The sequence below is a fragment of the Salmo salar genome, chromosome ssa10 (assembly GCF_905237065.1).
Source record: "Salmo salar chromosome ssa10, Ssal_v3.1, whole genome shotgun sequence".
NCBI lineage: Eukaryota > Metazoa > Chordata > Actinopteri > Salmoniformes > Salmonidae > Salmo > Salmo salar.
Genome location: NC_059451.1, coordinates 33,866,825 through 33,890,182, shown reverse-complemented (window position 1 = coordinate 33,890,182; position 23,358 = coordinate 33,866,825). Strand labels below are relative to the sequence as shown.

At 43.5% G+C, this 23,358-nt stretch overlaps 1 protein-coding gene across 4 annotated transcripts in view; it reads left to right on the top strand.

Moving 5' to 3' along the window:
* The window catches only part of LOC106560289 (discoidin domain-containing receptor 2), a 50,071-nt gene that overhangs the window by 14,242 nt on the left and 12,471 nt on the right, over positions 1-23,358 (top strand). For all 4 annotated transcript variants that reach the window (XM_045687695.1, XM_014123040.2, XM_014123041.2 and 1 more), the window contains exons 2-3: positions 9,750-9,877; positions 19,048-19,150. In XM_045687695.1, the coding sequence (XP_045543651.1) occupies positions 9,796-9,877; positions 19,048-19,150 (185 nt within the window). In that variant the 5' untranslated portion in view covers positions 9,750-9,795. The remainder of the gene's footprint in view (positions 1-9,749; positions 9,878-19,047; positions 19,151-23,358) is intronic.

Genomic DNA, 23,358 nt, shown 5'->3' with positions numbered 1-23,358 from the left:
ACCTGTGCTCTTTTCTTCTCTCTCCACTCCCTCTCTCTCCAGTCCTGACAGCCTGTCAGTGAGAGGTGAGTGTAACTGAACAGCAGCTCAACCGTTGGACTGTAGAAACACTATTCTCAATAGTTTGCTGCATCAGAATAAAACATTGTCAAGAAGAGTTACTCACTGATCATTACTGAATGCTTGATCTCAGCTCCTAATATGTCAGCAAACTTTTACAGACATTGCAAAAACATTTACCGAAAATGGCAATTTGGACTTGATAACTATCATAAGAAAAAGGAATTCGAGTTTAAAACGATACTGGTGAGTGGATAAGTGTTCCATGCTGCTATGAAATGAGAATGAGCAGAAGTTTTCCATAATGGTGAATGTGAGACAGCCCATAACCCTGTGTCCTGTGTGTCAGAGCCTGCTCTGATGTTACCATAGCAAAGCCTTGTTATGAGACAACAGCCCTACGCTCCATGCAGATACCTACCTGGATGGAGAATACAGCTCTTACTAAGAGAGAGAGAGAGAGGAAGGGGCAGTGGTGTAAAGTAACCAAGAAAAAGTACTTCGAAGTACGACTTAATTCGTTTTTCTGCATATCTGTACTTTACTATTTGTATTTTTGGCAACTTTTACTCCACTACATTCCTAAAGAAAATATGTACTTTTTACTCGCATCCATTTTCCCTGACACCCAAAAGAACTTGTTAAATTTGGAATGCTCAAGCAGAACAGCAATATGGTCAAATTCACACACACATCAATATAACGTGTTGTCATTACTACTGCCACTTAACTGACGGACTTACTAAACACAAATAATGTGTCTGTAAATTATGTCTGAGTGTTGGAGTGTGCCCTTGGCAGTCAGTAAATTAAAAAAAAAAAAAAAATCGTGCCATCTGGTTGGCTTTATTTAAGGAATTTGAAGTATGACAGTTGAGTACTTTTTCCACCACTGTACTTACACTATCGGTCAAAGGTTTTAGAACACCTACTCATTCAAGGGTTTTTCTTTATTTTTACTATTTTCTACATTGTAGAATAAGAGTGAAGACATCAAAACTATGAAATAACACATTTGGAATCACAAAGTGTTAAACAAATCGAAATATATTTTATATTTGAGATTCTTCAAAGTAGCCACCCTTTGCCTTGATGACAGCTTTGCACACTCTTGGCATTCTGTGTGGGGGGAGTCACCTGGAATGCATTTCAATTAAGAGATGTGTCTTCTTAAAAGTTAATTTGTGGAATTTCTTTCCTTCTTAATTCGTTTGAGCCAATCAGTTGTGTTGTTACAAGGTAGGGGTGGTGTACAGAAGATAGCCCTATTTGGTAAAAGACCAAGTCCATATTATGGCAAGAACAGCTCAAATAAGCAATGAGAAACGAAGTCCATCATTAATTTAAGACATGAAGGGTCAGTCAATACGGAACATTTCAAGAACTTCGAACGTTTCTTCTTGTGCAATCACAAAAACCATCAAGCGCTATGATGAAACTGGCTCTCATGAGGACTGCCACAGGAATGGAAGACCCAGAGTTACCTCTACTGCAGAGGATACGTTCATTCGAGTTAGCTGCCTCAGAAATTGCAGCCCAAATAAATGCTTCACAGAGTTCAAGAAACAGAAACAGACATCAACTGTTCAGGGGAGAATGTGTGAATCAGGCCTTCATGGTCTAAATGCTGAAAATAAATCACTACTAAAGGGCACCAATAATAAGAAGAGACTTGCTTGTGCCAAGAAACACGAGCAATGGACATTAGACCGGTGAAAATGTGTCCTTTTGGTACCAACCGCCGTGTCTTTGTGAGACACGGTGTTGGTGAACGGATGATCTCTGAATGTGTATTTCCCACTGTAAAGCATGAAGGAGGAGGTGTTATGGTGTGGGGGTGCTTTGCTGGTGACACTGTCAGTGATTTATTTAGAATTCAAGGCACACTTAACCAGTATGGCTACCACAGCATTCTTCAGCGATACGCCATCCCATCTGGTTTGCGCTTAGTGGGACTATCATTTGTTATTCAACAGGACAATGACCCAATACACCTCCAGGCAGTGTAAGGCTCTATTTTACCAATTAGGAGAGTGATGGAGTGCTGCATCAGATGACCTGGCCTCCACAATCCCCTGACCTCAACCAAATTGAGATGGTTTGTGATGAGTTGGACCGCAGAGTGAAGGAAAAGCCGCCAACAAGTGCTCAGCATATGTGGGAATTCCTTCAAGACTGTTGGAAAAACATTCCAGGTGAAGCTGGTTGAGACAATGCTAGAGTGTACAAAGCTGTCATCAAGGCAAAGGGTGGCTACTTTGAAGAATCTGAAATATAAAAGATATTTTGATTTGTTTAACACTTCTTGTTACTACATGATTCCATATGTGTTATTTCATAGTTTTGATGTCTTCACTATTATTCTACAATGTAGAAAATAGTAAAAAATAAAGAAAAACCCTTGAATGAGTAGGTGTTCTAAACCTTTTGACCAGTAGTGTAAGTACGTTTAAAACCAGATAGTTTTAGACTTTTAGTATTTTGCCAGGTGATTTTTTTTACTTTTACTTTAGTAATTTTCTGTTAAGGTACACTACATGACAAAAAGTATGTGGACACCTCCTCGTCTCTCTCCCTCCCTTTGCTGCTATAACAGCCTCCACTCTTCTGGGAAGGCTTTTTAGCCCGAACCATGAAAAACAGCCCCAGACCATTATTCCCCCTCTACCAAACTTTACAGTTGGCACTGTGCATTCGGGCAGGTAGCGTTCTCCTGGCATCCACCAAACCCAGATTTGTCCGTCGGACTGCCAGATGGTGAAGTGTGATTCATCACTTCAGAGAACCTGTTTCCACTGCTCCAGAGTCCAATGGCGGCGAGCTTTACACCACACCAGCCGACGCTTGGCATTGCGCATTTTTATCCTAGACTTGTGTACGGCTGCTCGGCCATGGAAACACATTTCATGAAGCTCCTGACGAACAGTTCTTGTGCTGACGTTGCTTCCAGAGGCAGTTTGGAACTCAGTAGTGAGTGTTGCAACCGATGACAGACCAATTTTATGTGCTACGCGCTTCAGCACTTGTCGGTCCCGTTCAGTGAGCTTGTGTGGCCTACCACTTTGCGGCCAAGTGGTTATTGCTCCTAGATGATTCCACTTCACAATAACAACACTTATGGTTGACCGGGGCATCTCTAGCAGGGCAGACATTTGACCAACTGACTTGTTGGAAAGGTGGAATCCTATGACAGTGCCATGTTGAAAGTCACTTTTACCACCACTAGGAAGTTGTAGAAAGGTTTGTGTGTGTGTGTGTGTGTGCGCGCACACGTTAAACTGTTACACAATCACATGCAGATCAGTGTTAACCTCAAGGAAGGGAAGATAGGACAGATTTTAAGAGTATTTCGACAGATCAGGGCCTTGGTAAATGGAAAATCTTTTTGTCCACTTTTACATGAGAGCTGTTCTCTCTGGCCACATAGTAAATACTTCTGACTCTCCCTCCCCAACACATGACACAAGCCACCAGCTGTTTGCGTTTCATTAACTGTTTAAGCCCAGCATTAGCACCTATATATTTACCCTTATAAGGAGGCCAGTGTCTTACTGTGATATGGCTGTAATCTGATACTACAGGAAATGGAGCACTTCTGAAGGAGAAACTAACTAGATGATGTATGTTGATGATGGTGAATGCACAATGAGGCCATTCAGAGGTCGATGGGTGTTGGTGAAGGGGAGCTGTTGAGAGTTTGTACAGTTTTACAGCTGTTTTGTGATTAGCTGATTACAATAACATAATTACAGTGATGTTATTGTATTTGTGAGAGGAAGGATGGTTTAGAAATCGTATGCCGAATGTCTGACGACTTGCATGAAAGCAGGATTCCTTATATTCTGGAATTTAAGATATCATAAATGTCTATTGGTTTCTAGGAACTGTATAGAGATGAAGAAGTCGTTCTGTAATGTCGGGTGTCAGAGTTCCATCTTGGCAGATCTGAATATGTATCCCACAGCCAGAATACAACTCTGTTATACTGTATGAAACTCCAGGTTTTTACACTGATATCTGGCAGTGGCCTGGTTATTGTGAGGTTCCTAGGTGGTGTGAGTGTGTAAGTGTGGTCTCTGGGTGTAGAGGTATGTGAGTGTGTGGAGGATGGTGAGTATGTGTAAATGTTTACTGCAGAGGGCACTTAGAGGTTTAGTGGAGGGGTGAGTGTGTGTGGAGGATGGTGAATGTGTGTAAATGTTTACTGCAGAGGGCACGGAGAGGTTTAGTGGAGGGGGGAGTGTGTGTGGAGGATGGTGAATGTGTGTAAATGTTTACTGCAGAGGGCACGGAGAAGTTTAGTGGAGGGGGGAGTGTGTGTGGAGGATGGTGAATGTGTGTAAATGTTTACTGCAGAGGGCACGGAGAGGTTTAGTGGAGGGGGGAGTGTGTGTGGAGGATGGTGAATGTATGTAAATGTTTACTGCTGAGGGCACGGAGAGGTTTAGTGGAGGGGGGAGTGTGTGTGGAGGATGGTGAATGTGTGTAAATGTTTACTGCAGAGGGCACGGAGAGGTTTAGTGGAGGGGGGAGTGTGTGTGGAGGATGGTGAATGTGTGTAAATGTTTACTGCAGAGGGCACGGAGAGGTTTAGTGGAGGGGGGAGTGTGTGTGGAGGATGGTGAATGTGTGTAAATGTTTACTGCAGAGGGCACGGAGAGGTTTAGTGGAGGGGGGAGTGTGTGTGGAGGATGGTGAATGTGTGTAAATGTTTACTGCAGAGGGCACGGAGAGGTTTAGTGGAGGGGGGAGTGTGTGTGGAGGATGGTGAATGTGTGTAAATGTTTACTGCAGAGGGCACGGAGAGGTTTAGTGGAGGGGTGGGTGGTCATGTTTAACTATACTTGTGGAGACCAGAAGTCCCAATAAGTATAGTAAACAAACAAAAATGTTACGAACTGGGGACATTTTGTTAGTCCCCACAAGTTAAAATGCTATTTCTAGGGGCGTTAAGGTTAGGGGTAGGAGCTAGGTTTAAGGTTAGGTTTAGGGTAAAGTTTGGAGTAAGGGTTAGGGGTTAGGAAAAATTGGATTTTGAATGGGAATGAATTGAGTATCCCCACAAGGTCAGTTATACAAGACTGTGTGTGTGTGTGCCTGTGCGTGTGTGTGTGTGTGTGTGTGTGTGTGTGTGTGTACTGTGTGTGCATACATGTGTGTGTGTGTGCCTGCGTGCGTGTGTGTGGTTGTGAGGAGTGGTGTGCTGCTTGAGCCTGACATGTTGATCTATCTGCCACTCCTACGCAGCCTCGCACTGCCAAGAGAAAGTTGTTTGGCCAGGGATGAACAGCCGGAAATGTCCCACACACAAACACACACACACACGTGCCCCTTTGGCCTAGGATGAAGACCAGGGAACCTCCCCTTTGGCTTTCTGATCTCTCCAGCTTAACTCTATACAGTCCATAGTACACTCTTCACCCCTCTGCCTTTCTCTTCAAAACCACACTGCCACTTTACCTAATGTTCCGAAACCCTATGAATTTACATGGTAGTTGTATAGGTGCAGTGTATTGACATTGCATTACCACATTGTTACATGGTACTTCCAACTGTTGCTGTCCAAAGATTACAATCTTGCTAGAGAAATGTTCACTTTTATATAAACAAAGATAGAACAACCACTAATGATTCTGCTCCAGTTGTTCTCCTTCTTTAAATGGTGTTTGTTACATAAGAAGCGATTAACACAGTGAGATCGCCACATCCTTAGACTGCATTTACATGTGCAACCCCGACTCTCTCCCCCCACACCTTTTACTGGATCATTATTAGTGGTAGGTCAGACAACCACATGAGACTAGAGTAAATCCCTAAAAGATCACTGTGAGTGGACATCGACATTTCCTGTAAGGTAAGAGGAGATTAGACCATTGGCTGTTTGGGTCTGTTGAAGAGAGGAGGCGTGCTGGACCTCTCCCTGTGTCTCTCACTGTCTCTCTCTCTGTCCCTCGATCTGTCTTTCTTTCTTTCTGACGCTCTCTCTCGCTGTCTCTGTCCCTCTGTCTGTCTTTCTCTGTCTCTCTCTGCCTCCCTCTCTGAAATGCTGCCTTAATTTATTCCTGCCTCCTCTGTCTGAAGTCCTCTCTAACACACACACAAACACAGCCAGGGGACAAAGAACTACTAAAGAATATTACACACACAGCCAAGGGATGGAGAACTGCTAAAGAATGTTACACACACAGCCAGGGGATGGAGAACTACTAAAGAATATTACACACACAGCCAGGGGATGGAGAACTACTAAAGAATATTACACACACAGCCAGGGGATGGAGAACTACTAAAGAATATTACACACACAGCCAGGGGATGGAGAACTACTAAAGAATATTACACACACAGCCAGGGGATGGAGAACTACTAAAGAATATTACACACACAGCCAGGGGATGGAGAACTACTAAAGAATATTACACCCACAGCCAGGGGATGGAGAACTGCTAAAGAATGTTACACACACAGCCAGGGGATGGAGAACTACTAAAGAATGTTACACACACAGCCAGGGGATGGAGAACTACTAAAGAATGTTACACACACAGCCAGGGGATGGAGAACTACTAAAGAATATTACACACACAGCCAGGGGATGGAGAACTACTAAAGAATATTACACACACAGCCAGGGGATGGAGAACTGCTAAAGAATGTTACACACACAGCCAGGGGATGGAGAACTACTAAAGAATATTACACACACAGCCAGGGGATGGAGAACTGCTAAAGAATGTTACACACACAGCCAGGGGATGGAGAACTACTAAAGAATATTACACACACAGCCAGGGGATGGAGAACTGCTAAAGAATATTACACACACAGCCAGGGGATGGAGAACTACTAAAGAATATTACACACACAGCCAGGGGATGGAGAACTGCTAAAGAATGTTACACACACAGCCAGGGGATGGAGAACTACTAAAGAATGTTAAAGTATTTACTTTTAGATTGTCACGCCCTGACCATAGAGAGCCCTTGGTTCTCTATGGTGTAGGTCGGGCGTGACTACGGGGTGTTGTAGTTCATTATTTCTATGTTGGTGTTTTGTATGGTTCCCAATTAGAGGCAGCTGGTATCGTTGCCTCTAATTGGGGATCAAATTTAGGTAGCCTTTTCCCACCTGTGTTTTGTGGGATATTGTTTGGTTTTGTGCTTGTTGCACCACGTAGTCACGTTTTGTTGCTTGTTAGTTGTTTTGTTGAAGAAGTTTCACGTTAAATAAATATGTGGACCTCAACACACGCTGTGCCTTGTTCCGTCTCTTACAACAACCGTGACAGAATGTCCCACCAAAAGATGACCAAGCAGCATGTGCATGAGGTAAAGGAGTTTTGGACATGGGAGGAAGTCATGGGAGGACACGAGACCCTTCCTTGGCGGGAGTCGCAAAGGAGCATGGAAGGACAGCGACGACGCCGGGGACCGCGGCCACAGAAACCCCAAGATTTTGCTGGGGGGGGGGCACATGGAGCTGGCGGCTGAGCAGAGGGAAGAGCCAGAGACTGTCAGGGAGGCGATAGAGAAGTGGTAGGTCGACCCAAGGACAGAGCCAGAGCCCGCCTGGGAGTCGATGGAGCAATGTGCGGAGGGATATCGGAGAATGATGTTGGCGAGGAGTAGGCTGCAGTGCGGGCATGCTGAAGAGCGTGTCATCAGTCCATTGTCATCTGTGCCGGCTCCACGCACCAGACCACCAGTGAGCCTCCCCAGCCCGGTATGTCCTGTGCCGGTTCCTCGCACTCACCCTGAAGAGCGGGTCATCAGTCCGGTGCCATCTGTGCCAGCTCTCCGCACTCATCCTGAAGAGCCAGAGACCGTCAGGGAGGCGATAGAGAAGTTGGGAGAGAGAGGAATGAGAGAGATGTTGTGCAGGTGTGTTCTGCATAACATTCGACCTGAAGATCCTGTCAGCAGTCTGGTGCGTCCTGTGCCAGCTCCCCGCACCCTCCCTGAAGTGCGTGTCAACAGTACGGTGCCACCTGTGCTGGCTCCACGCACCAGGCCTCCAGTGCGCCTCCCCAGTCCGGTACGTCCTGTACCAGCTCCCCGCACTCTCCCTGAAGTGCGTGTCACCAGTCCGGTGCCACCTGTGCCTGCTCCACGCACCAGGCCTCCAGTGCGCCTCCCGAGTCCGGTACGTCCTGTGCCAGCTCCCTGCACTTGCCCTGAAGTGCGTGTCACCAATCCGGTGCCACCGGTACCGGCTTCACGCACCAGGCCTCCAGTGCGCCTCCCCAGTCCGGTATGTCCTGTGCAAGCTCCCCGCACTCCCGCTGAAGTGCGTGTCACCAGTCCGGTGCCACGTGCGCCTCTCCAGCCCGGAGCGTCCTGTGCCGGCTCCCTGCACTCGACCTGAGGAGCGTGTCATCAGTCCGGTGCAACCTGCGCCGATGCCCAGTCCAGGCACGGTGTCCAGTCCCGCTCCATGGCAGGAGCTTTCCTCGGCGCCGGTGCCCAGTCCAGGCACGGTGTCCAGTCCCGCTTCATGGCAGGAGCCTTCCTCTGCGCTGGTGCCCAGTCCAGGCACGGCATCCAGTCCCGCTTCATGGCAGGAGCCTTCCTCTGCGCCGGTGCCCAGTCCAGGCACGTCGTCCAGTCCCGCCCCAAGGCCGGAGCCTCCTCCGCGCCGGTGCCCAGTCCAGGCACGGCGGCCAACCCAGTTCCATGGCCGGAGCCTCCTCTGCGCCGGTGCCCAGTCCAGGCACGGTGGCCAACCGAGTTCCATGGCCGGAGCCTTCCTGTGCACCGGTGCCCGGTCCAGGCACGGCATCTAGTGCCGCTCCAAGGCCGGAGCCTTCCTCTGCGCCAGTGCCCAGTCCAGGCACGGTGTTCAGCCCGGCGCCATGGCCGGAACCGGGGTCTGGGAGGGGGCTACGACCTGCACCAGAGCCGCCACCGACACTAGTCACCCCAGTTGGTTTCAGGTTTTGCGGCCGAAGTCCGCACCTTTGGGGGGGGTACTGTCACACCCTGACCATAGAGAGCCCTTGGTTCTCTATGGTGTAGTTAGTCGGGGCGTGACTAGGGGGTGTTCTAGTTCATTATTTCTGTTGGTGTTTTGTATGGTTCCCAATTAGAGGCAGCTGGTAATCGTTGCCTCTAATTGGGGATCATATTTAGGTAGCCTTTTTCCCACCGGTGTTTTGTGGGATATTGTTTGGTTTTGTGCTTGTTGCACCACGTAGTCACATTTTGTTGCTTGTTAGTTGTTTTGTTGAAGAAGTTTCACTTTAAATAAATATGTGAACCTCAACACACGCTGTGCCTTGGTCCGTCTCTTACAACAACCGTGACATAGATGTATGGGTATAGTTTTATGTACAGTTTTATTACTCAGAGCTGGCTACTGTAATGTTGAATTATCCCTGCCATTTTGATTTTAATATGCTTTCACTCTTCACTCATGGTAAGATAATGAATGAATGGAAATTCCACTTTCAGACAGCAATCATTGTCTTTATTGAGCAAATGAAAACCATTCCTCCAGTAAAAGCTGCAGCTTTCCCTTGAACCTCTCAGATGATCTGGTTCTCTGGAGGAAAGACATGAAACTGCACCAACTGCCTGAATATACCACATGAATCCGAATACAGACCCTAAAACCTCTGTTTCATTTCACCACAGTCCAAATACTTCAACTTGTATGACATGTTCTGACTGTTGTTTTCTCATTGATTTCAGGTTTGAAGACCCTCTGTGTGTGTGTGTGTGTGTGTGTGTGTTTGGGATGAAGTGCCTGTGGGGGGGACACTTTCCGCTGATCATCCTGCTCTACCTGTTAGGAGACGTCACCTCGCAGGTTAACCCAGGTGAGTGTTCGCATAGGAACGGTATGGGGAACGTTGTGTGCGCATGTGTGTGTACGTTTCCAGTTGGTGGCGTTAACTGCTACTGCTGTCTCTGATGTGAGTGAGACTGTTCTGTTGTCCATGGGTCTCTCCACTGTTCTGTTGTCCATGGGTCTCTCCACTGTTCTGTTGTCCATGGGTCTCTCCACTGTTCTGTTCCCACTCTAGGTGTGGTTCACTGAGGGAAAGTGTGATGTCAATGAGACGACCAATTATATTTTACTAGGAAACCCAGTGACAACATTTGGTGTGCAGAGATGGAGCACTAACACCTTGGCAACAGCGAGCAAATCAGTCAAGTCCTGAGAAATGCAACGACCTTGGACTGTAGTATGTGTCACAACATTATAGAGCTGCTTTCATTAAATAGAAGTTTAGAATTGTATAATAGAGCAGGGCACAGGGCCAAGCAATAGACCTAGGAGTGTGTGTGTGTGTGTGCACACAAGAGCTTGCGCGTCTGCATGTGCGTGTGTGCTTTGAGGTCTTTTACAGCTGTGGTGTAGCAGTCTATACTCTGAGGGAGATAATTGTACAGTCAGTCCTCTACATTAACATTGCTGTTTAATTACATCCTGCTCAAGGCATACTACAAACACACCAGAACATTTTTCACTAACTCGTCTGGGGCGCCTCAAAGAAAACAAAGGCTATGTTTATGATTATGATTTTTCAACGCCGATACCAATTATTGGAGGGCCAAAAAAAAGCCGATACCGATTAATCTGCCAATTTTTGTTGTTGTTGTTGTTTGTAATAATGACAATTACAACAATACTGAATGAACACTTATTTTAACTTAATATAATACATCAATAAAATCAATTTAGCCTCAAATAAATAATAGTTTAAATAATGCAAAAACAAAGTGTTGGAGAAGAAAGTAAAAGTGCAATATGTGCTATGTAAGAAAGCAAACGTTTAAGTTCCTTGCTCAGAACATGAGAACATATGAAAGCTGGTGGTTCCTTTTAACATGAGTCTTCAATATTCCCAGGTAAGAAGTTTTAGGTTGTAGTTATTATAGGAATTATAGGACTATTTCTCTCTATACGATTTGTATTTCATATACCTTTGACTATTGGATGTTCTTATAAGCACTTTAGTATTGCCAGTGTAACAGTATAGCTTCCGTCCCTCTCCTCGCTCCTACCTGGGCTCGAACCAGGAACACATCGACAACAGCCACCCACGAAGCAGCGTTACCCATGCAGAGCAAGGGGAACAACTACTCCAAGTCTCAGAGCGAATGACGTTTGAAACGCTATTAGCGCGCACCCGCTAACTGGCTAGCCATTTCACATCGGTTACACCAGCCTAATCTTGGGAGTTGATAGGCTTGAAGTCATAAACAGCGCAATCCTTGAAACACAGCGAAGAGCTGCTGGCAAAACGCACAAAAGTGCTGTTTGAATGAATGCTTACGAGCCTGCTGCTGCCTACCACCGCTCAGTCAGACTGCTCTATCAAATCATAGACTTAATTATAACATAATAACACACAGAAATACGAGCCTTTGGTCATTAATATGGTCGAATCCGGAAACTATCATCTTGAAAACAAAATGTTTTTCCTTTCAGTGAAATACGGAACCCGTTCCGTATTTTATCTAACGGGTGGCATCCCTAAGTCTAAATATTCCTGTTACATTGCGCAACCTTCAATGTTATGTCATAATTACGTAAAATTATAGCAAATTAGTTCGCAATGAGCCAGGCGGCCCAAACTGTTGCATATACCCTGACTCTGTGTGCAATGAACGCAAGAGAAATGACACAGTTTCACCTGGTTAATATTGCCTGCTAACCTGGATTTCTTTTAGCTAAATATGCAGGTTTAAAAATATATACTTCTGTGTATTGATTCTAAGAAAGGCATTGATGTTTATGGTCAGGTACAGTCGTGCAACGATTGTGCTTTTTTCGCAAATGTGCTTTTGTTAAATCATCCCCCGTTTGGCAAAGTCGGCTGTCTTTGTTAGGAAGAAATAGTCTTCAGTTCGCAACGAGCCAGGCGGCCCAAACTTCTGCATATACCCTGACTCTGTTGCAAGAGAAGTGACACATTTTCCCAAGTTAAAAGAAATTCATGTTAGCAGGCAATATTAACTAAATATGCAGGTTTAAAAATATATACTTGTGTATTGATTTTAAGAAAGGCATTGATGTTTATGGTTGGAGCAACGTGTACCTAAGCGATTATATGCAACGCAGGACAGGCTAGATAAACTAGTAATATCATCAACCATGTGTAGTTAACTAGTGATTATGATTGATTGATTGATTTTTTTATAAGTTTAATGCTAGCTAGCAACTTACCTTGGCTTCTGACTGCATTCGGGTAACAGGCAGGCTCTTCGTGGAGTGCAATGTAAAGCAGGTGGTTAGAGCGTTGGACTAGTTAACCGTAAGGTTGCAAGATTGAATCCCCGAGCTGACAAGGTAAAAATCTGTCCTTCTGCCCCTGAACAAGGCAGTCAACCCACCGTTCCTAGGCCGTCATTGAAAATAAGAATGTGTTCTTAACTGACTTGCCTAGTTAAAAAAATAATAATAATAATAATAATAATAAAAATAAATGTAAAAAAAAATAATAATAATAATCGGCCAAATCGGCGTCCAAAAATACCAATTTCCGATTATTATGAAAACTTGAAATCGACCCTAATTAATCGGCCATTCCGATTAATCGGTCGACCTCTATTTCATATGCTGTAAACTTGTATTTTTCTGTGGCTTGGTGCAGAGAAATGACAATTCGTTTTCGTGGACTTTCATGATCATACATAACAACTTTAAAATATTTTTCAGTGGAGTGACACACACACTTGACATGCCCTTCTCTCCATTCATGTGTGTATTTTACAGCCTACAATGTGGCTGATCTTTAAGACTAGCATGTTGCTATAATGGCAGGCTGAGCGAGAGAGAAGGTTTTAAGAAGAGGGTGTTCTCTCCAAAGGGACAGGGCAGTGGTGGGTGCTGTGGTTGTTTTCAGGCCTCTCTACATCTCGTTATGACTGTTGATAGAAGTCTCTGATCTGGTTTACCAGATATACAGCAGAGTGGATCATCTTGACAGTATCCAGCTTTCACCTATCTCTATTACTCGATTTATAGTCCAGCCTTATATAGTTTTTCTCTCTTGCTCCATCTCTACTCCAGCCTTATAGTCCCTCTCTATTTCTCCTCCATCTATCTCTACTAAAGCCTTATTCCAGAGTCTCTATATGGCTCCCAGTCTACAGCGAAAAGCTTGTCGCCCACTCAGAGTGGAAATAGGAAAGACAGAGATGGTATAACAGCACTGTTCAAGGATTTTAAAAAGGGGAAAGTTGGCATCACCTTGCCTCTCAGTGCTACTAAATGCAGCCATGCAAATTTCCTGCATTCTGATATTTATTTTTCTTCATCCATGCAACAGAATGGTAGTTAGACACAGTAAGACCTGTGGTGGAGTCAACAAGACTCATAGCAAATCTGTTGAGTGACAAGGGACATAAAGATATAGCTTATTGGACAGACACACAATTCCCTCATCCATTCTCTTGCGTTTAGGAAGTCTTTGTCTAGTCTAGAGGATTTGAAATATGGAAATAATGATGATTTCTCCCTCACTTGTCTTCAAAATGATTGTCCCACAATGGGGCATATTTTGGATTTAGAACATTTTGTTGAATGAATTTAAATTAACTTTGGCCATGTTCCAATCCATTAGTACTCTGCACTCCACCACTTCTAAGTGGTCAACAACAATCCCAGCAAATACACATAGCAAGCCCCTTTCAATGTACATTCCTGCTGTCAGAATGTCTGGAATGCCTTAACCACAGACTCCAGTGGGATAGCTGGATCCTCTGCATGCACACACACACAATATATCATCAACTCCCACCAAGGTCAGGTTGTCCAGTTGTTTTAGGCTATCTTGAGCCTTTGTGATACTGCTCTCATAGTAATACAATAGAAAGGTTATGAGAGTTTACACGAGACGGTCACAAACTAAATTGACTATAATATCAGAATTGATGACTGGGGGGGGGTGCATGTGCTTGGAGCCTGTGGTTAGACAGCAAACACTATGGAACAAGCCTGCCTTTCACTGGCCAGGACACATAGAAAAAAATAAGTGGTGAGAGAGGGAAAGAAGCCACTCGGAGCTGGATCGGTGTGTGCATGCTGTGAGCGTCCATGTGACCTGTAAGAGTGTATTAGCCAATGGTGACGTTACAGAGTTCGTCTAGCTCTCTCTCTCGCTCTCCCCCTCCTCCTCTGTTCCATGCTTTAGTTTAGGATGGAGTCTGCCTTAGCCACTGGTAATGACTCTTATTTTCACCAACTACATCCCAGGAAATGTCAAACACTTTCTCAGCCTTCTCTATTGTCTGTGGGCTGAGCCATTGGATCTGTCTGGCTGTAGTTGATGGAACATTACATTATTATGGATCAGTTTGCTTATTTTCACCAAGTGAATCCCAGATAAATGTTTTAGTTCAGTTTCATTCTGTTGAATTTGTGTCCTGCTGTGACAATAATATCATGAGCTTCATTCACGCAATATTAAGTAATAATACATGTAAATAATGTGATTTTTCAGTTACTCTAGTCTGAAATCAATAAACTATCAATGCATGCAAATTCAGGCCTCGTCTTCCCCTATTTCTCTCTTTCTCTCTCTGGTTCTCTTTCTCCCTGCCTCTGTTTGCAGTGGACACCTGTATTTGAATGGACTCATGTTTCTCTTCGTTCACTCAGACCAGTGGTGAAATACCATGGTCAACTAGCCCAACCTCCACCACTCATTAGAGAAATATTTTCATCACTCAAAAGAGCACAGATCTGTGAAAAATTATCAAATGTACTATAATCTGCATCGTGATTTCATTTGAAACATTATTATTTTACCGGAGGTGAGTAAACTGCAGTACAATTATTATGGATGTTTTTCTCACTTATGGAAGGGTTTCCCAAACCTGGGGGGCCAGGATCGAGTATCTGAACTGCCTGGAGAGCCAATTAAATGTTTCCAAATACAACACATGAATCAAAACGGACATTATTATTGGAGGAATTGCAGATGTTATCACATTTGATTGCAATTATATTACCAAGATTACCACTAATAGACTGGAAATATGAGAAGTGTGTGATGATTATGGCATGAGGGCGGGAAGGGATGGAGGAGGACAGGGGAAGATAACGGAAGGGGAGGATGGAAGGGAGGATCGGGGATCTGCAGAGGAGAAGGCAGTCTCATATTAGGAATATTTTTTTGTTTTGGGACTGATCTCTTTCTGGATTGAATCTCACCGTCGCTGCCAGGATGAACTCGGCAAGGTTTCCCCATCTTGACTTTTAAGCAAATATTTGGAAAACAGAGGGAGGACAGAAAGAAAGGATAAAAAAGCGAGGGAGGACAGAAAGGGCCTTGAGCGTTGTGTGTTCTGTGTGCTGTTTCTGGCAGTTTCACAAAGACTTTCCTGTGTCTCAGACAGAGCTGAGCTGAGGGGCCATGCTGAAGGGAGAGTCCCCCTGGCCTGCACCACCTCCTCTACTCCCTGTGACCATCCATCATACTGTACACTACAGTATACACAGAAACACTCTCTCTCTCACCAAGTGTCCCCTTGCATTTCCTCTGCCTCTCCTACTAACCAGTCAACCCTGTGCGCCCACACTGTACATCCACACACACACACTGTAAACCCACACTGTACATCTATACAGTTTTCTGAAATGTTCTGCATAATCAGCTAAGACATTGGTTGGGTTGTATTCAAGTTAATTGTTAACATCAGTTTTCTACTGAGTAGAGAAGACAGTTGAAGCAGTGATTATAAACCTCAATTAATATTCCATATACACCCAGCCCTGCTGGGATAATATTGATGGAAAATCACCTTTTATTTTTACTCCTAGAAACAGCAACAAAAGTAAAGGATATTCTATTTCAGGCTTGTAAAAGTGAATAGATACCATCTACACTGAGTATACATCTTTTCATGACAGACTAACCAGGTGAAAGCTATGATCCCTTATTGATGTCACTTGTTAAATCCACTTCAATCAGTGTATATGAAGGGGAGGAGACAGGTTAAACAATTATTATAAAACCTTCAGACAATTGAGACACAGACTGTGTATGTGTGCCATTCAGACGGTGAATGAGCAAGACAAAACATAACGTTTTTTTTATTGTAGAAGAAAGTAGTAGGCGGGTGTATGTCTGTGATTAGACAGATAAGCCTGGTCAATACAGACTGTGTTTGTCAGAGCTCAGCACTCCCACCAGTAACACGGAACCCAAACCGGCTGTGTGCGTGTGTGCGTGCGCCATCGTGCATAAATGTACTTTGTCCCCCCACACCAAACGCGATCACGACACGCAGGTTAAAATATCAACATAAACTCTGAACCAATTACATTCATTTGGGGACAGGTCGAAAAGCATTAAACATTTATGTCAATTTAGCTAGTTAGCTTGCAGTTGATAGCTAATTTGGCCAATTTAGCTAGCTTGCTGTTGCTAGATAATTTGTCCTGGGATATAAACATTGGGTTGTTATTTTACCTGAAATGCACAAGGTCCTCTACTCCAACAATTAATCCACACATAAAACGGTCAACCGAATTGTTTCTAGCCATCTCTCCTCCTTCCAGGCTTTTTCTTCTCTTGACTTTATATTGCGATTGGCAACTTTCATAAATTAGGTGCATTACCGCCACGACCTCGTTCGTCTTTCAGTCACCCACGTGGGTATAACCAATGAGGAGATGGCATGTGGGTACCTGCTTCTATAAACCAATGAGGAGATGGGAGAGGCAGGACTTGCAGTGCAATCTACGTCACAAATAGAACTGACTTCTATTTTAGCCCTTGGCAACGCAGACGCTCGTTGGCGCGCCCGAGCAGTGTGGGTGCAATAATTGAATAATATAGATTTCTTAATGTATTTTGCAACGCTCGCGCACACGATGCTAGCAGTGTAGTCAGCCTGTAAGAGTTACTACCACACACCTTGGTGTAGAGGAGTTGGTCCAGACCTGAACATTTCTTGAGCTATTGCCTACATTAGGGTTTCCCAACCTGCGGCCCGCGGGCCGAATTTGGCCGTGTGTGGTTTTATTTGGCTCCCCAAATAACGTTTTTTTGAGGGGTTACATTTTCATTGTTGGACATAAACTGTAAAAACACCAGGAAATCAGCTCCAAGTGATTTTCATTTGGGAAATCTGTTCCCAAGTATTTCTATGCATAATAGAGAGACGTGATCATATGCAAATGTAAGCAAGGTTTGAAATGAATATGTTTTAGTCAAATATTATATCTGTTTGGGCTTCTTGCGGTCAATTTGCAGTCAACAAATGATTTGTAATTATGTTCTGGCACCCCGACCAAAGAAATTGCCCCGCAGCTGAATCTAGTAGATGATTCCTGGCTTACAGATGAAGTCAGAAGTCTACATACACTTAGGTTGGAGTCATTGAAACTCGTTTTTCAACCACTCCACAAGTTTCTTGTTAACAATCCATAGTTTTGGCAAGTAGGTTAGGACATCTACTTTGTGCATGACACAAGTCATTTTTTCAACAATTGTTTACAGACAAATTATTTAATGTATAATTCACTTGATCACAATTCCAGTGGGTCAGACGTTTACATACACTAAGTTGACTGTGCCTTTAAACAGCTTGGAAAATTCCAGAAAATGTATTTAGAAGCTTCTGATAGGCTAATTGACATCATTTGAGTAAATTGGAGGTGTACTTCTGGATGTCTTTCGAGGCCTACCTTCAAACTCAGTGCCTCTTTGCTTGACATCATGGGAAAATCAAATCAGCCAAGACCTCAGAAAAAAAATGTAAGACCTCCAGAAGTCTGGTTCATCCTTGGGAGCAATTTCCAAGCGCCTGAAAGTACCACGTTTATCTGTACAAACAATAATACGCAAGTATAAACACCATGGGACCACGCAGCTGTCATACCGCTCAGGAAGGAGACGCGTTCTGTCTCCTAGAGATTAACGTACTTTGGTGCGAAAAGTGCAAATCAATCCCAGAACAACAGCAAAGGACCTTGTGAAGATGCTGGAGGAAACAGGTACAAAAGTATCTATATCCACAGTAAAACGAGTCCTATATCGGCATAACCTGAAAGGCCACTCAGCAAGGAAGAAGCCACTGCTCTATAACCACCATAAAAAAGCCAGACTGGTTTGAAACTGCACATAGGGACAAAGATCGTACTTTTTGGAGAAATGTCTTCTAGTCTGATGAAACAAAAATAGAACTGTTTGGTCATAATGACCATCGTTATGTTTGGAGGAAAAAGGGGGAGTCTTGCAAGCTGAAGAACACCATCCCAACCGTGAAGGACGGGGGTGGCAGCATCATGTTGTGGGGGTGCTTTGCTGCAGGAGGGACTGGTGCTCTTCACAAAATAGATGGCATCAAGACAAAGGAAAATTATGTGGATATATTGAAGCAACATCTTAAGACATCAGTCGGGAAGTTAAATCTTGGTCACAAATGTGTCTTTCAAATGGACAATGACCCCAAGCAAACTTCCAAAGTTGTGGCAAAATGGCTTAAGGACAACAAAGTCAAGGTATTGGAGTGGCCATCACAAAGCCCTGACCTCAATCCTATAGAAAATCTGTGGGCAGAACTAAAAAAGCATGTGCGAGTAAGGAGGCCTAGAAACCTGACTCAGCTACACCAGCTCTGTCAGGAGGAATGGGCCAAAACTCACCCAACTTATTGTGGGAAGCTTGTGGAAGGCAACCCGAAACGTTTGACCCAAGTTAAAAAATGTAAAGACAATGCTACCAAATACTAATTGAGTGTATGTAAGCTTCTGAACCCACTGGGAATGTGATGAAAGAAATAAAAGCTGAAATAAATCATTCTCTCTACTATTATTCTGACATTTCACATTCTTAAAATAAAGTGGTGATCCTAACTGACCAAAGACAGGGAATTTAAATGTCAGGAATTGTGAAACTGAGTTTAAATGTATTTCGCTAAGGTGTATGTAAACGTCTGACTTCAACTGTATATGCTTTGCATATATGTGTGTATTTGCATGGGTGCGCACATGTGTGCTTGTACTAAAAGCTGAGTTGTGTTGTAGGTGTGTGTCGGTACCCTCTGGGGATGTCCGGAGGACAGATTCAGGATGAAGACATCTCAGCCTCCAGTCAGTGGTCTGAGTCTACAGCTGCTAGATACGGCAGGTACTGTACACACACACGTGCGCGGACACACACACACACACAACCACCCACAGTGGAGGCTCCTCAGAGGAGGAAGGGGAGGACCATCCTCCTCAGTGAATTTCATACAAATAAAATAGTGAAACATTAAAGTTATCCTTTTAAGATAAGACTATGCTAAATATATTCACATCACCAAATAACTGATTAAAATACACTGTTTTGCATCGAAGGTCTACAGTATCCTCAACAGCACTCTGTAGGGTAACACCATGGTGTAGCTGGAGGACAGCTAGCTTCTGTCTTCCTCTAGGTACATTGACCTCAATATAAAACCTAGGAGGCTCATGGTTCTCACCCCTTTCTATAGACTTGCACAGTAATTGTCAACTTCCGGAGGACGTCCTCCAACCTATCAGAGCTCTTGCAGTATGAACTGACATGCTGTCCACCCAATCAAAAGATCAGATAATTAATCTATTACTGAAAGCATAAACTAAAGCTAGCTAGCAGTGCAGTGTATAAAATGTGGTGAGTAGTTGACTCAAAGAGAGAGAAAGATAATACTTGAACAGTTTTGAACAAATTAATTTCTTCCTAAATTAAGGAGAAGCAAGAGAGAGAGCGCTAACTTTATTTGGTTGTATTTTTTTTTTTTTTTACTTTCACTTAGCTAGCATATGCAGCTAGCTAGTTTAGCCTACTCAAACACCTGGCTCAAAAAGAGAGGTATGCTATGTTAGCTAGCAGGCAATGGCTATCCAACACTAGAACTCTTCCAAGTCAAGGTAAGCTTTTGGTTTTATTAATTCATTGCCACCGGCCCACCGGTGTAACTGCTAATCTGCTTTCTGACAGTACACTGTACTGCATGATTGTAGCGGGTTTACTAATGAGTTAGTTCTAGTAGCTATGTTTACTATGATGTGACAACGATGTAGGATGTGTGTAGCGGTCATGATATGAGGGTTTGTTTGGAAAGGTATTTTTTGCCTGGTTACAGACAGCTGATGTGTTGTGCACAAGTCTACAAGCGAAGAGACAAGGTGAGAGGAGGAGAGCACATAGATGGTAACGGAAAGAAGCAGGGATAAAAAAAAAAAACTGAATTTGTCCAATAGAAATTCACATTTTCAACAGTTGGACTAATGATTACTCCCAATATCGTATAGATGCAGGCAAGAGTGTGCAAGGCGGTATTGAATGTGTCACGGTCTGTCACCTTGATTACACTCTACCTGTGCACCCAGCTACATTGTAAACTTTCATTCATAGGCTAGGTTGTAGCAACCTCATGATGGTGTCATGACGTGGCCCTTTTTGGGTTTAGCTAGTGGCTTCCCCCTCTCTCTCTCCTACACCCAGGTTTTGTTATCTTCGGTCGTAAATTCCTCAAGGAGACTCTCTCCCCCTGGCCATGCAGAAAGAGACATAGAGAGAACAAAGGATTTCACATGGCGTACTCATAAATCACCAAAATTAGGATTTGATACAAAATGTCCACTTGTGGGAATGGTCCGTGGACACCTAAGGGACGGGTATGATGAGTGTGTTTCATTTGGTGACCTCAGAGAGGACAGGAAACACACATGACTATATCTCTAAATATGTACAATTCTCAATTATGGGGTTTGCATCTAATTCTTGTATAAAATGAAAGAGTAAAGATGAAACTATTTGTGAAATGATGTTAGGTGATGTTAAACCTACAATGAAAGAGAATTGTATTCCCTTTAAAGTTTAACTAAGTCATTGTGTCAAGAGGTGAGTGTAGCTGGTGCATCGAAGTCAGGCGCAGGAGAGCAGAGATGAGTGGACAAAGCACTTTACTAAGGCAATCATATGCACAGAACGCAACTGCGTCACAAAACACATGCCCAACGAACCAGTGAAGCAGCACAAAGTACAAAAACACAAGTACAAAGTACAGGCTGCCACAAAGCACGGGTAATAAAATAAACCCGGCGCAAACCAGCCGGAAGCGTGCCAACCTCAACAATAAACAATTACACACACAGACATGGGGGGAACAGAGGGTTAAATACATGACATGTAATGAGAGAATGAATACCAGGTGTGTGGGAAAACAAGACAAAACAAATGGAAAACGAAAGGTGGATCGGCGATGGCTAGAAGACCGGTGACATCGACCGCCGAACGCCGCCCAAACAAGGAGAGGAACCGACTTCGGTAGAAGTCGTGACACATTGGCCCGCCCCCATGAGCACAGACATGATCTGGCGTCATAGAACAGCCCTTTTCTACTGTTACGAATAAAAAAAAACTCCTGAAGAAATCCTCTTCAGACCATGCATACCTCGGTCAGCTGAGGGGTCAAAGGTTTGAGTAGAGACCACAAAAATCTCAGTTTAAGCTAAGGTTGTAATGGTTGTTGAATTCCTAACCATACCACGTGGAGCATTGGCTACATGCGGGAAATGGTTCAACTCTGAGCCTTATCGATCCCGACAGAATAAAAGTAAATCTTAGATACTAATTACTAGTCTGCAGCTAGAAATTATGTCAACCTGGGATGCGAAGACCGACAACTGCTGAAACAAATATTTTATGAGAACATTTCTGAATGGTACTCTGAAGTATCCATTCTAACCACAAAAGACTTCAGGGAAGCAGAGAGAAAGACACTCGGACGGACTCTCCGACAGAAAGACGGACAATTCCAACAGAGATCACGACGACACACTGAGCGTAAATATATATTGATTGCAATTATTCCCAAATGAGTGAGTGTTCATGTGCAAAGGGTTGGCATTTCAATTAATATAATTATCAACTGTGTAGTGACTCCTTTTTGTCTTTCCCGCCCTTCTCAGTCCACACCAACTTCCGTTTGTTCACCAAGCCATCATATCGGCTTAGCCCACTAGGGAACCTCCCCTATCATTTCCTTGTAACCATATCTACTGTTTGTTTGTTTATGCATTTCTGTGATTATTTAGTTAGTAAATAAATGATTAAGGCAATTGGTGTATAGATGATTCATAGTGAAGGCTGGGTTTGTGCAGATAACCAACAATTTACGATGTTTGGAATGAGACTAACTTTTTCCTTGGTGCCCCAACTTCGTAGTTAATTACATTTACATGATTAGTTTAATCATGTAATAATAATTACAGAGAATTGATTTGATAAAATAACAGTCTTCACTTTAAAACTTATGGCTCAAATCCCGTTAACAGGATCGATTTGACAACAGCCGGTGAAATGGCAGAGCGCCAAATTCAAAGAATATTATTAAAAATATTGAACTTTCATACATTCACAAGTGCAATACGCCAAATTAAAGCTGAAATTCTTGTTTATCTAGCCACAGTGTCAGATTTCAAAAAGGCTTCACGGCGAAAGCAAACAATAATATTATGTGAGGACAGCACCCCATCAAACAACACAGACAATCATATTTCATCCCACCAGGCACGACACAAAACTCAGAAATAACGATATAATTCATGCCTTACCTTTGACGAGCTTCTTCTGTTGGCACTCCAATATGTCCCATAAACATCACAAATGGTCCTTTTGTTCGATTAATTCCGTCGTTATATATCCAAAATGTCCATTTATTTAGCGCATTTGATCCAGAAAAACACTGGTTCCAACTCGCGCAACATGACTACAAAATATCTCAAGTTACCTGTAATCTTTGTCCAAACATATCAAACAACTTTCCTAATACAACTTCAGGTATTTTTTAACGTAAATAATCGATCAAATTTAAGACAGGATAAACTGCGTTCAATACCGGAGGAAAACAAAGTGGAGAGTGCTTTTCAGGTCACGCGCTTCTATCAAACAGTACACTTCCCTCGAGCCTCATTCTGAACAGGGCTACTTCTTCATTACACAAAGGAAAAACATCAACCAATTTCTAAAGACTGTTGACATCCAGTGGAAGCGATAGGAACTGCAAGCAACTGCCTTAGAATTATGGATTCTCAATGAAACCCATTGAAAAGAGAGTGACCTAAAAAACTAAATCCTGGATGGTTTGTCCTCGGGGTTTCGCCTGCCAAATAAGTTCTGTTATACTCACAGACATCATTCAAACAGTTTTAGAAACCTTAGTGTTTTCTATCCAAATCTACCAATTATATGCACATCCTAGCTTCAGGGCCTGAGTAGCAGGCAGTATACTTTGGGCACACTTTTCATCCGGACGTGAAAATAGCGCCCTCAAGCCATAAGAAGTTTAATGATGCCAAAGACAC